Source organism: Misgurnus anguillicaudatus, chromosome 24, assembly GCF_027580225.2.
Source record: "Misgurnus anguillicaudatus chromosome 24, ASM2758022v2, whole genome shotgun sequence".
Classification (NCBI taxonomy): domain Eukaryota; kingdom Metazoa; phylum Chordata; class Actinopteri; order Cypriniformes; family Cobitidae; genus Misgurnus; species Misgurnus anguillicaudatus.
In genome coordinates this window covers 20,638,707-20,653,967 of record NC_073360.2, presented here as the reverse complement: position 1 = coordinate 20,653,967, position 15,261 = coordinate 20,638,707, and the positions used below count along the sequence as shown (strand labels likewise).

The 15,261-nt window shown below is 36.7% G+C and overlaps 2 protein-coding genes across 2 annotated transcripts in view; both read left to right on the top strand.

The window, feature by feature from the left end:
• kmt2a (lysine (K)-specific methyltransferase 2A) overlaps positions 1-5,615 on the top strand; it is a 36,546-nt gene extending 30,931 nt beyond the window's left edge. The window contains 4 exon segments of the mRNA XM_055196464.2: positions 786-893; positions 983-1,066; positions 1,148-1,277; positions 1,359-5,615. Coding sequence (XP_055052439.2) covers positions 786-893; positions 983-1,066; positions 1,148-1,277; positions 1,359-1,634 — 598 coding nt within the window. The 3' untranslated portion in view covers positions 1,635-5,615.
• A 683-nt stretch (positions 5,616-6,298) lies between these two features.
• Positions 6,299-13,080, top strand: c1qtnf5 (C1q and TNF related 5). Its single transcript, XM_055196474.2, has 3 exons — positions 6,299-6,458; positions 11,005-11,240; positions 12,307-13,080. Exons 2-3 carry the CDS (start codon positions 11,015-11,017, stop codon positions 12,825-12,827), a joined length of 747 nt encoding a protein of 248 aa, XP_055052449.2. The 5' UTR covers positions 6,299-6,458; positions 11,005-11,014; the 3' UTR covers positions 12,828-13,080.
• The last annotated feature ends 2,181 nt before the right edge of the window (positions 13,081-15,261 follow it).

Sequence of the window (15,261 nt, the reverse complement as noted above, 5' to 3'; positions counted from 1 at the left end):
GGGTGCGTTAAATGCGTAAAAAATTTTAACGCGCTATTTTTCCCCATAACAAATTAATCTAATTAACATGTTACATTAACAGCCCTTGTTTTTTATGTAAAAGCTTACAATTTACCCAATTCAGTCAACGTCATTACAGTGGTAAACCTGCAGACAGCGCTAAAACAAACTTTTTTTTATTAGTTTTATTCTTTAAAAAGGACTTCAATTGAACTTTAAAGGAACAGTATGTAAGAAATTTATATCAATTAATCATAAAATGGCCCTGATATGTCACTAGACATTAAGAAATAATTTTAATTTCAAATACTTATATCGCTGACAACAGTGGTTTGGCCAGGATATTGTCATTTAAAAAGTGGAGTTGCAGCCCTCAACGGATGTTTATGTTGTCATTTTGTGTATTGGCCACCAGTTGTGTGATTGCAGTACCAGTTTTAGCCACAAGTTTTGTGATTGCAATACCAGTTTTGGCCACAATCCTACATACTGTTCCTTTAAATGCAATCTTCTTGTTTTGAAATTGAATTTTCAAATTGTTTTGAATATTTTGCACTCAGATTCAAGATTTTCAAATCGTTATATCTCGGCTGAATATTGTCCTATTCTAACCAACCATACATCAATGGAAAGCTTATTTATGATGCATACAATAAAAAAAATTGACCCTTACGACTGGTTCATCATTGGTGATGATTAACTTTAAACGCATGCACAGCATGTTGGGTGTGTAACTGATTTGTAACTGCTAAGTATTTATAATTTCTATAATTGTTTATTTGTAGGAGATCAGTTCTGGACATGTTTAATTTCCTGGCATCTAAACACCGTCAGCCTCCTGAATACAACCCTCAAGAGGAAGATGATGAGGAAATGCAGCTGAAATCTGCTCGGTGAGTCACTCTACTGACCTTGTTTTTGCCTGTCCTCATTGGATCAAAGCATAACAATTCCTGTTGTCGTTTCCCATTGTTTTTCACAGACGTGCCACCAGCATGGATTTGCCACTGCCTATGAGGTTCCGGCACTTGAAGAAAACATCCAGGGAAGCTGTAGGTGTCTACAGGTATGAAAGCCTTACATTTAAACCAAAACTAGAATTACAAAAATGCCTACCATCTGTTTTAAGACAACCGTGCGTTCACAGGTCAGCCATACATGGCAGAGGTTTGTTCTGCAGAAGAAATATTGATGCTGGAGAGATGGTGATCGAGTATTCTGGGACTGTCATTCGCTCTGTCCTAACTGACAAGCGCGAGAAGTACTATGATGGCAAGGTAGAAACCCAACACGGTAATGCCATATGGTCTATAAATGCATCCTCAGTGTTCCTCACAATATTTTTTTTCTCCGTGCAGGGCATTGGCTGCTATATGTTTCGTATTGATGACTATGAGGTTGTGGATGCCACCGTGCATGGCAATGCAGCTCGTTTCATTAACCATTCCTGCGAGCCCAACTGCTACTCGCGTGTGGTCAGCGTTGATGGTCAGAAGCACATTGTCATTTTCGCCATGCGCAAAATCTATAGAGGCGAGGAGCTCACATACGATTACAAGTTTCCCATTGAAGAACCAGGCAATAAGCTGCCGTGCAACTGCAGGGCGAAGAAGTGTCGCAAGTTTCTCAATTAAAAGCAACTCACGAGCCCACCAGTGAAATGCTAGGGAGACTTTTCAAGGGAAGAGACTATTTTTTAAATGTTTTGTTGTTGAAGCAGGCTCAGGTTATCAGAGGGTTAATGGTATTGTGCCTCTTAAGTTGTTGGATTTTTAGAAAAGGCGAATGAGCAGAGTCAGAACAGAGAGGATTATCTTTATGTCCTCATCGTTAAAGCCCAAATTAAGAGATTAGTGCCCCCCTCATTCTTAACTTTTGTATATGATGTATGATTATTGTTTTAATTTTGTTTTTAAAGAAGGAAATTGTAAACTATTTTAAATTTAAAGGTAAAGTCTGGCCTGCCCTTACTTACGAGTGTGACATTGCTAAACATTGCCACATTGTCCATTCTTCACCAAAGTGCAATTTCGGAAGGGAAAAATGTTTCATCTTTTTAGACTGACAAACTGCAGTCAGTACATAATCCTCTTGTTTTTAGCCTGAGCCATTTAAGCATCTCTCCCTTTTTGAATGTACATTGTAGCCTTCAGAGCATCCATCCTTGTCCTTGCAAAGCTGGGCCTGATTCTCTGACGGAAGACACTGTAAATATCAACTTGTATTTTGAGGTGATTTACGGGGAAACACTAGGGGGAGCAGTGGTCCCAGGAATAGATCATCTTTTAAACGGTACAAAAAACATGAGTAGATTGTATATGAGACCCGAAGAATAGGCCAGCAACGAAATGAGTTTTAGGGGCTGGCCTGGCTGAGATCCTGGTGGACTGACAGCCAGATGACCGCAGCTATTCTGTGGTCTGGGGGAAGTTAGATTTATTTCTTTACTACCCATTTTTATAGTAATACAGAGGAAGAGTAGCTAAATCGCTTTTTATTGCAAATAATTATCATTTGCATGTACTAAAACGATTTTTTTAAAACAATATTTGTAGGATTTGATTGAGTCTAAATTATATAACCATTTTATTCATTGGGTCTCTGAAAAGGGATGCGTGGCCCACAATTATTCAGATCATTTAAATTTTTTCTCTTGCTGACAAAAGTATCGGTCTATCAGTATGTGTATATAATATGTATATTTTTCTTACAAAGGACTGAAAAAGCACTCATTGGTGAATAGCACTTATTTATATTTTTAATAAAACGTATTTATTTTGTAAACATTTTTGTAGCAAATTGTAGAGAATTACAACACTAATGCTTTGTCCAGACATTTTGATAGCGCCGTCTCTCTAAAATATTTTTTGTAGGTCGAACGTTTTTTTTTCTATTCCAAAGACTGAAACGGTTACGGTCCCCACAGAATGCGGTCCACCAGTGGCTCACATTGCCAACCCAAAACAAGCATGTATGACTCACTTTGTGCCAGCCTTTAGAAACAGCCCACCTGCCCCCTACAAGACCCTCTTTACGGTTACCTTTGTGCATTTCCACTAAAGGGTAAAATGTCTTAACCATTCTAGCAACTGACAAGTTCCAAAGTTGATTCCATATATTTTGTTATATCAAAATATTTTCGTAGAGATTGGTGTAATGCAAGGAATTTGCCACGGAGGCTTTCCCATGTAAAACTACTTTAAAGCACTATATATATGGAGGAATCAGAGGGCTCTCTGTTTTTCCTTGTGGTCTTGTGCACTGAAGATAAGTCGTCTTCCCAGTCTTCTTCAACACATGTTGCCTTGGCATCGCGCGCGGCTCCAGTTAGCCATTTAATACACGTTATATGCTCGTTTTGTCTTGTAGACCTCCCCCAAACTTTTCCCATTTAAGGGTTGAAGCTTTGTTTGATCCCTGTTTAAATAAGGCAACTGTTATGGTAAGACTCTTGTACTATGGATTGTTCTTCCATGGTTCTTTCAGATCTAAAGTTTGGTGCCTTCTAAATATTTTTTTTTTTGGATAATAGCCCCCAGTTGTTACAACATGACAGTGTAAATCGTTCTTGGCGTGCATCTCTTTACGCTGGAAAATAAGTAATTTCTACAAAAACAAACCTGTTTAACTAGGGCACAAACAGATTCTTTTTATGGGTAAACTATCCGCTGTTTTGTTTTTCATGAATGCATTTTAAAGGGATGCTGTAGCACGAGTATGTGGATGGGTATTGCAGAATGACTTGGGATCTGTACATACTTCTAGACAAAGCTGCTTTGTGCAACTGTGGTTTCCTCAGCGAGCCACTATTAAGGCCAGTTCCTCAGTGTCTCCTTGCCTCGCAAGTTTTAACTCTAACACACGTTTTTTTTTTTTTTTGGCCGCTGCAGATAGCTTCACGGTACCTTGGCTAAAACCAGTTTAGCATTTCCCAGCATTTCAATTTTGGCACTGTAGATCAGAGGAGTTTTGTGTGTTGCCTCATTTATCATTGGCTCCTGTATCAAAGCCTTATTTTATGTCTACGTTCGTTTTGATCTGTTTATTAAGGAATTGCGGTTTAGCCATCTTGATTTCAGGGATACTCGGGGGGGCCTGCCCGACTTTCCTCTCGCCCGGCACCCCTGTGGAGCAGGGACGTGCTGAATTCTGCAGCTTGGCCGTCGTTGAATGTATTTTAGATTTAATGAATTTTATTTTGTTCACTTTTTTTCTCCAACAAGAAAGGCTGGGAAGATACGGGACAGATTTGTATTTCAGGAAATAAGAGGATTATACAGCAATGGCAATCTTTGCAGGGTTATACAGAAAATCTATTGCTCAGTCTAACGAAATAAGATTTTTATTTTATTAATATATTTTCTTTTGTAATGCAGTTACTAATCGTAAGGGCTTTGTAATAGACTCCTGCACAGACATCAATACAACTTCTTCAGACGCTCCATAAACCGACGTGATAGTGCTCAGTCAGTGTTGCAGAAGCAGACATGCTTCGTTTTTTCTGGAATTTACTCTTCCACGCCACACACGTGGTACCACACCTTCTGTAATTATAACCTACAATATTTATTCACACACCGTATACATGGATATACATATATATGAACTATAAACGTGTTTAATAGTAACTTGTACTTCAATATCTACACAATATACGGAATGGTCAGACAAACTTAGATACAGTAGCAAACAGCAACTTCATAATGGTTAATTGCAATGTTCAGTGTATAATCTTTAATGGTTTTGTGTTACAGAAAAACTTTATAGAGTAACTAATGTGCATCATTTCAAGATCAAGTACCAGTTTTTCTGTGCCTGTGTACGTTCCCCTTAAGCGGAGCATTGCAGTTTTTCTTTATTTTTGTATTTTTTATTTGGAAAGGAGCGATATTTATATTATGAAAAATCATGTAAAATGTGGTTGTAAACTTTGAGCATTGATATTTTGTTTGCTTTTAATGGTGTAGTTGGCTTTATTTTACTCTGTACATTTTTAAACAGTTTGTGGACATCAGGAGAAAAATGATTCTTGCCTGAACCCAGCATCGTCACCTATACCTCTCTATCTTATCGGGACTTAAGTTGTACTTTTTCTTATGTGATGTTCTGTAATATGTAACAGTAACCATTCTATTTATTTATTTCTGAAACATCTCTAAATGTGCACTGAGATCAAGGTGTCATATATGCTCCCACGGTTGACACGGCTCCCTGTTTATGAAAATGTATGGCTAATTTTGTACAGATATGTGTTGCGGACCATCTGAGGTACTTTGGGGGATGAGAGAGGTCAGACCCTCGAGACGGGGAGATTTTAATTTGTTCCTTTTAATTGACTTTTCGTTTTCTCTGTAGCTTCAAGAATTTCATGTCGATGTTGATACTGACAGTTTTACTTTTTTATTTTCTTCACGTTTGCCCCATCAGTGTTTTACAGAAAAATGAAGGAAAATTGTCCTGAAATAGTCAACCACAAACTACTTAAGGATGAATGTATAATGAGGAAAAAATTGTACATTACTGTAAAAAGGAAAATTTCTAATCATGTTTATTTTCTATGCACTTTTTTTATTTAAGTGATAGTTTAAATAATAAACATGTCTTGTTTACTCAGATTTGGGATCCTTTTTGAATCTTTTCTTTATACTCAGTATATAGCTGTTCATAATGTAAACCTTACTGTACAGACAACAAGGAGCCATTTAAAGTCTCTTTGAAGTAGTTAAGCCAGTTTTTATGAGCCATTAGACTCATGATGGGAATAACAAGGCTAGTAAATTGTTATAAATAGGCATGAATACCCCTAATGAGTTTTAACCCTGAAGTTGGGTAACAAACAGAAATGTATGTGCCACCCAAACATACAGCAAACCCATAATAATCATTTACATTTCTATGTGTTCAGTCATTGAGGAATAACCACATACTTATTTTTTAATGCACAGCAGATTTTTACCTCTTGATGTGGTGCAATTCATCATTGACCTTGTTTAAAAGTATGGTTTGTCATTATTTTCACTGTCTTTATAGTGGAAACGGTTAAATATCCCAGTTATCCACAGGACTTAATTCCTCAATGGTTTTGTTTTCCACAAAAATGGCATTCTGCCATTAAAAACCCCAAAGTGGTTATATACACAAGGGTCTCAGCAGACTGTTCACTGGCGCCCAAGACAACATCTATAATTTTTACTGTATCTCATGATATTTACACATTAAAAGTTGGACAAGCGACAAACATTTATTCTCTATTTCTTGGACGCTCTCTCTCTCTTTCTCCCTCCCCGTCTCCCGACCTCCCTCTTTCTAATTGGCTTTCAATAGCTTGTCATTTCCTCTGAAGAATAGTCGTGCTCACTTTTTCCCAGACTCTTTGGACGGCAAAGCAAAGAGGAGCTTTATCCTGGTTTCTGTTTTGAATGCTCTGTCAATCTGCTGAGGCTTCAGAAAAGTGAATGGTAAGTTTTTGTCTTTAGATAACTGTGCAAAGTTCAGTCATTATTGGACGAAAAAATGTAATCATTAAGTTCACGGAAGAGGTGTTAAGAAAAACTGGTTTTATAAACAAAATGTTCAGTTTTTTGGGGAAGTCCACCATTTAGATATAACAATTTATGATTCACCACCGATAATGTGATTTACTATTCTAGCACTAGTACCGAGTCACGGACAACTGGCTTATGTAACTTAGCAAGAATATTTATGTCATATATTTATTTTCAATTACTGTTACAGCTGAATGTTATGATCTCAGTATGGTCAACAATTACTTGCAGTTAAGTAAGTGACTAAATGAAGTTTACTGTTATTCACAATTCTGGCAAACAGTGAAACTGAATTGTTTATTCACATACCAGTTGAGTGAAATCTTCAGTTTCGAGATAAGCAATGTTTTTCGGTTTTTAGTGGAGAAAAAAAGCCTTTGCATAATTCATTGCAGATTGTTTTAATTGTGTTATAATGTTAAAGGGATAGTTCACCCGAAAATAAAAATTCTGTCATCATTTTCTCACTCTCATGTTGTTACAAACCTATATAAATTTTTTTGTTGTGATGACCATGAAGGAATATATTTTGAGAAATGTTTGTAAACAAACTGTTCATGAGCCCTTTTCACTTCCATATTATTTTTTCCTACTATGAAAGTGAATGAGGCTCATGATTGATTTGGTTACAAACATTCCTAAAAATATCTTCCTTGGTTGTCATCAGAACAAAGAAATTATTAATTTCTAATTATTCATTAAAAAAACATATTTTTGGGTGAACTATCCCTTTAATACACTGATCTTGTTTGAGCTTTTATCCCATTGTTATTAGCTTATGCTGAAAATAGTGTTGCAATAAGCAAATGACACATACGACAGCATGTTGTTTTGCGATCATTCTAGTAAATTACCAAGAATTAATTTATTTTGTGCTTTTTGGCACCCCAATTGTGTCCTCCTTACAGCATTTTGAACCAAAATACATAAACACAGTCCTGAGAGATAACAAGAAAACGTCCAGATGTCCTCGAACAGATGTTTCTCTTGAAATAAAGAAGCGTGTGCATTGGCTTATTATGCAAGCCTTTAAAAGAATGTTTGGTGGTCTGGTTGTACCTCTCATTGTGAGCCATCAGCAGTTTCTTAACTTTTATATGAAACAGCTGTTTTAAAGACAGCAAACTTGCAGGGAAACCTGCTGATTTACAGCTAGACATAAAGGGTTGGAAATGCTCGGTTCCAAGCTGAGTTACCAGAAGTGACAAGTCAATGAATCCTACTTCCTGCTTTAGAGACACTTCATGTTTGTAGCTTGATTGTATTGGCACCTCAGCAAAGATGGCAGATGGTAAAATGGATTTTTCATTATTCACCAACTCACGGTGGACTTGTGATTCTGTTGAGCTGCAGAATCTTAAGTCAAATGTGTGATAGGAACACAGACAACAGGGAAAACAAACTGCTAAATGCAGCTGGCAAAATATTAGTTCATAGCTAGGACTGCACTGTCAGGGAAAACGGTCCATAGTTGTCACTGGGTCGATACCATTTCAAAACGTACACATTTGTACCTAAAGAGTGCATATTAGAACCATAATGGTAGCACAGAGTCATATTAGTACCTCATGTTGGTACCAAAGAGTGCAGTTAAGTACCTTAGAGGTACATAATAGTACCACAGAGTCATATTAGTATGTTGGTACCAAAGACTGCATATGAGTACCTCAGAGGTGCATATTGGTACAAAAAAGTGCATATTAGTACCTCAAAGAGTGCATATTGGTACCAAAGAGTGCATATTAGTACCTTAAAGAGTGCATATTGGTACCAAAGAGTGCATATAGGTACAAAAAATTGCATATTAGTACCCCAAAGAGTGCATATTAGTACACCAGAGGTGCATATTGGTACAAAAAGTGCATATTAGTACCCCAAAGAGTGCTATTGGTACCAAAGAGTGCATATTAGTACATAAAAGGTGCATATTGGTACAAAAAGTGCATGTTAGTACCCCAAAGAGTGCATATTGGTACATCAGAGGTGCATATTAATTACAAAAAGTGCATATTAGTACCTTAAAGAGTGCATATTGGTACCAAAGAGTGCATATAGGTACAAAAAGTGCATATTAGTACCTCAAAGAGTGCTATTGGTACCGAAGAGTGCATATTGGTACAAAAAGTGCATATAAGTACCCCAAAGAGTGCATATTGGTACCAAAGAGTGCATATTAGTACATTAGAGGTGCATATTAATTACAAAAAAGTGCATATCAGTACCTTAAAGAGTGCATATTGGTACCAAAGAGTGCATATATGTACAAAAAAGTGCTATTGGTACCAAAGAGTGCATATATTAGTACATAAGAGGTGCATATTGGTACAAAAAGTGCATATTAGTACCTCAAAGAGTGCTATTGGTACCAAAGAGTGCATATTAGTACATAAAAGGTGCATATTGGTACAAAACGTGCATATTAGTACCCCAAAGAGTGCTATTGGTACCAAAGAGTGCATATTAGTACATAAAAGGTGCATATTGGTACAAAACGTGCATATTAGTACCCCAAAGAGTGCTATTGGTACCAAAGAGTGCATATTAGTACATAAAAGGTGCATATTGGTACAAAAAGTGCATACTAGTACCCCAAAGAGTGCATATTGGTACATCAGAGGTGCATATTAATTACAAAAAGTGCATATTAGTACCTTAAAGAGTGCATATTGGTACCAAAGAGTGCATATAGGTACAAAAAGTGCATATTAGTACCTCAAAGAGTGCTATTGGTACCGAAGAGTGCATATTGATACAAAAAGTGCATATAAGTACCCCAAAGAGTGCATATTGGTACCAAAGAGTGCATATTAGTACATTAGAGGTGCATATTAATTACAAAAAAGTGCATATCAGTACCTTAAAGAGTGCATATTGGTACCAAAGAGTGCATATATGTACAAAAAAGTGCTATTGGTACCAAAGAGTGCATATATTAGTACATAAGAGGTGCATATTGGTACAAAAAGTGCATATTAGTATCTCAAAGAGTGCTATTGGTACCAAAGAGTGCATATTAGTACATAAAAGGTGCATATTGGTACAAAACGTGCATATTAGTACCCCAAAGAGTGCATATTGGTACATCAGAGGTGCATATTAATTACAAAAAGTGCATATAAGTCCCTTAAAGAGTGCATATTGGTACCAAAGAGTGCATATAGGTACAAAAAGTGCATATTAGTACCTCAAAGAGTGCTATTGGTACCGAAGAGTGCATATTGGTACAAAAAGTGCATATAAGTACCCCAAAGAGTGCATATTGGTACCAAAGAGTGCATATTAGTACATTAGAGGTGCATATTAATTACAAAAAAGTGCATATCAGTACCTTAAAGAGTGCATATTGGTACCAAAGAGTGCATATTAGTACCTCAAAGAGTGCTATTGGTACAAAAAGTGCATATTAGTACCCCAAAGAGTGCTATTGAGTGCATATTAGTACATAAAAGGTGCATATTGGTACAAAAAGTGCATATTAGTACATCAGAGGTGCATATTGGTTCAAAAAAGTGCATATTAGTACCTCAAAGAGTGCATATTGGTACCACAGAATCATAGTAGACCTCAGTGGTGCATGTTGGTACCAAAGAGTGCATATTCGTACCTCAAAGATTGTATATTATTACCTCACAACTACATATTGGAACGAAAAGTTCATATTTGTACCTTAAAGGTATATTTATACCAAAGAGCGCATCTAAGTACCTCAAAGCTATATACTGGTACCAAATATATGTGTATCTATACACAAATAGTACATATTATGACCTTTTTAAAGGGTACCGTCGCAGTGACAGTTGGGACCATTTTTAATCATTTCTTCTGACAGTGTGCAAAATAATTATACTTTAAAAAGAAGGGAAAATACTTCCTGTTTATTTTTTTATTGGACATCAGCGTCAGCGTCCAATTACGCTCTAGAATTCTGGCACGACTCCGTCTGACATTTGATAAAAGCTAACAAATGACGCAGGTGCTGGCAAACAAAACTGTGCAATATAAAGAAAATTCATGCCAGACAACACGACACAGAGGTTCAATTGCTGTTTAATGTTTTAAGGAAATGTTTACTTTTGCATAATTTTACACTCTTAAAAATAAAGGTGAAATAAAGGGATCTCCAAAGAACTTTTCAGTCAAAGAACTATATTTATATCTTTAAGACTGTAGGGCTACTTCTGCATTTACACTTCATTATTGAGCTTGTGCTTTAGTAATTATGATGTACTATTACATTTCTTATGGCACGCTCACCCGATCGACTCGGAGGTGAGATCATGCAACTCTCAGTGTTGTACCGGACTGCTTTTCACATCAACTGCTGTCTTCATACCATACGTCTGTTTCAACCTAATGATGCTGACATCATCTTAAAGCATTATAAGACTATGATTAAGACTCTGGTCATTTTAACTCATTTTCTGTCTTCCCTTATAAAGAAACTTTCTTTTCTCCACAGACTGAAAGCAATGACCTCTTTGCAGACGTGGCCACTTTCCTTCCTGCTTGTTATTGCAGTGCACTGTTCTAACTCACTGGAAGACAACAAGATCCCCAGTTTATGCACAGGCAGCCCAGGTATCCCAGGATCTCCTGGATTGCACGGCAGCCCTGGTCAGCCCGGCAGGGATGGACGAGACGGACGTGATGCTCAACCAGGAGAGAAAGGAGAAACTGGAAACAGAGGAGAGCCAGGTACAAAAATAAATCCTACTGATATATTGTTACATGTTGTTCAGTGTTGAGCATCTAAGCTAAAGTTCGATATTAAAGGGATAGTTCACCTTAAAATTAAAATTCTGTCATCATTTACTCATCCTCATGTTGTTCTAATCCTGTATGAATTTCTTTTTACTGATGAACACAAAAAAGATATTTTGATAAATGATGGTAAACACACAACAGATAGTGACCACTGACCTCCATAGTAGGAATAAAAAAAAATCTGATGGAATTTAATGGGTACTGTCAACTATGTGGTTACCATCATTTATCAAAATATTTTCTTCATTTATCACAATACTTCCCAAATATTTTTTTCCTACTATGGAAGTCAATGGTCACTATCTGCTGTCTGTTTACCATCATTTCTCAAAATATCTTCTTTTGTGTTCATCAGAAAAAAGAAATTCATACAAGTTTAGAACAACATCAGGATGAGTAAATGATGACAGAATTTTCATTTTTAAAGTGAACTATCCCTTTAAATGCGTTCTGAGTTTGTCACACCACAGAAAAATGTGTTACCAAATTTGAATGATGGAAAAAATCGCAAGTAAATAAAATAAATTATCAAAATCTTGGAAAAATAGGCAGCATTCTTTGCCCTCAAGCTGTGGGGGCGTGTCCGCTGTCGGCGCTGAAACCACGCCCACTCGCAGGAAAGCTGCCTTCTCTCTCAACTAATACAGCTACAACCTGAATGGATAGGGGCGGGGCCATGCGCGGTGGCTCAAGTGCGTCATCGAGCCACCGTTTTAGACCCACCAAAAACATCCTGATCTCAGAAATGGTGCAAAACTGTTTAGCGATTTATTACTACATAGTTTACAGTCTTTGTGGCGTGTTTCAGCAATACATTTCTAATATATAGTGTTTAGAATTTTTTTAAGACTTTACAGGGACTTGTAAAAATGTTTTCATTTTTTATGTAAAAATACTAATCTATCTCACATATCCTAACCTCTTTAACTACATATATTACACATATTCAAAATTAGTCATACATAAAAACAAATCCCATAATGTTTATCATTCACAGGTCAGCCAGGTATAAGGGGTCTCACGGGAGACAGAGGCGATCCAGGTGAAAAGGGGGAAAAAGGAAACCCAGGCGAGTGTGCAGTGGCACCCAAGTCGGCTTTCAGTGCCAAGCTCTCCGAGGCCCGCACTGCACCCTTGACAGTAGGGGAAGCAATACGCTTTGACAAGATTATTCTGAATGAGCAAGGGGATTATAATCACGAAACCGGACGTTTCACCTGCAGAGTCCCGGGTGTTTACTACTTTGCTGTTCACGCCACAGTCTACCGCACCAGCTTACAGTTTGACCTCATTAAGAACGGACACACTGTGGCCTCCTACTTTCAGATCTTCGGGAACTGGTCCAAACCAGCCTCACTGTCCGGAGGAACACTGATGCACTTGATTCCAGGTGATCAGGTGTGGGTGCAGATGGCACTGACCGAATACACAGGGTTTTACTCCAGCCCTAAGACTGACAGCACTTTCACTGGTTTCCTAGTCTACTCAGACTGGAAAAACTCTGCTGTATTTGCTTAGATGTAAGACATTTATATTTCTGCACCTAGATATTGTCAAAGGCGAGACAAAGGCCTTCATTGGTCAGCACTTGGCCTATAATAGATCTCTCCTTTTTCATCAGCTATTCAAATGAATTATATTCAGCTTTGAACAAATTGTCCACATCAGGTTCAGTAAAAATAAAAACACATTCCAATTAAAACGCACGCACAAAATGTTTATTCTGGTCTGTATTTTGTGAAAAAGCATAATAAAATACTTTCGAACACTCCTCTGGAATATGAGCTCAATAAAAATAATAATTTGTCATTAAATGTGTTTTTGCACAGGATTTATACTGCACTCAGTCACAGATGGGGAGTAGTCATTACAGGTCTCAACGGAGCATTTAAGGTCAAGAAAGATGGAGTTGGAGTGCTTTGTTATCTGACTGTATCGTGTAAATGTGCTAAAACTATATTGGTAGACGACCAAAATCCATGTGTTTGGAAGCTTCTATATTTTAAGTCACGTGGATGTATAAAACAGTGGTTCTCAAACTTTTTCATCGTGCGGCCCCCCTTTTGTATGGCGCATTCCTTTGCGGCCCCCCCAAAGAAAATTTATGACAAGAAACTGTTTTAAAACTCAACTTTTGATTAAACAAAACATTAAATGATACGAAGTAGTGCTGTTGGTTATTAGTCTTATTTTTCTAGGTTTAATTGCACAGAATTCATGATAAATTAATTTATTTGATAAAATCTCATAAAACTGGGGCCCCCCTGGCACCATCTCGCGGCCCCCCAGGGGGCCCCGACCCCCAGTTTGAGAACCACTGGTATAAAAGCCAAAGATGTAACTCTCTGTTTAAATATCAAGGACAAGCCCTTCTCTTTTTTTCACGTTCTATCTCTCCATTTCTCTTGGTTTTCCATGTTTTTCTTTCAATAAGTAATTCCAAATTTCCCCTGGATGCTGGCAGAGATATACATGGAATGTTTTTACAGAAAAGCCGAGAAATTTTAGGTGCATTTGTATCCTCCCTTTGTGCAATTCATTCTCATGAGATCATCCCCACCCAGCTGCAGAACAGTGCATTTAACCAGATCGGACAGTCATAACAAGTTAAGAGGGGTGTCTGATTTCTAATCCTGAATCTCCCAAATAGATTTTTCATCTTGATACAAAATATTTTGCATTATTTATGCCTCTAATGATAGATTTATTGATTGAGCCGTTTTGACAAACAAATCCAATTTATGAAGGAATAAAGCTGAGGTCCAAGAATGACAATATCCAATAGGTTGAACACACAGCAGTCAACCTATTTGCCACTTGATGAAACAGTTCAACCAGAAATAAAATTGTGGTCAATGTTATTATTTTTTCTACTCGTATATAATGTTAAATTATTTGTTATATTTGCAAGGTAAATTCAAAAGAAACGAGCATAAAAGAGGTCTGTGTTTAATCTTCTTCATGTATGTTATTTACATGTCGTATTTACATCAATTTAATTGACAACGTATATAAAGAAACATACATCACTGTAAAAAGTGAAAGTTGGATCTACTTAAAAAAAGACTTTATTTGGTAACATAAATTTTTCCAACATAAATGTCTTTAAGTGAAAAAAGATTTCTTCAATTGGTAACACCTAAAAAGCTTTTTTAATTTTTTCACTAACATTTTCACTTAATGTTTAAGTGTTACCAATTGAAGTATTTTCTTTTAAGTAGATCCAACTTTCACTTTTCACAGGGCAGTATTTCTCATTAATATTAGATGTGACACCAGCAGGGGGCGTCTATTTATCATTATCATGAGGGCACAGGAATAGGAAATGAAACTGCATTTATTACATCTGTAAAGTAGCGTGTGGTGGACTTCTAATAATACAAGATCCCTTTTTGCATATAGGTGTGTATTTCATTTAGAATCTACTAAATTTCTTTACTGTAATTACACATACTTGCCAGACGTACAGCTCAAAGAATTTAAACGATTCTGAAACTATAACCACTTGGTGTCGCTGTTGAACAGTGTGACTGACTTCAGTGGCTCACACGCTATTTAGGCCTAGTTATATTAGTTTACATTAATATTTATTTTCCTCAGATTTTAAACTATTTATTTAGCAAATGTCTTACCCTAAACATATGTTTTATATTTAAAGTTTGTTTATATTCATGTTTTTAGTTGTAAGCTTGCTCTAATACCAGCAGGGGACGTCAGTTTATCATTATCACCACAATAACCTACAATACATGCAACAACAACATCTAAAAAATCATTAAAATAATAATCTAGGTCATACATAGCAAAAAACAAAATGAGGTTTTCCCACCAATAACAATTTAACACTGTATTCTCTCCATAGTGTTTTAATTCTATGTAAATACAGCATGGATAATGATAGCCATAATGGAAGTCCCCCGAGCAGAGAGGAAAACATTATTTCCAGTGTGGG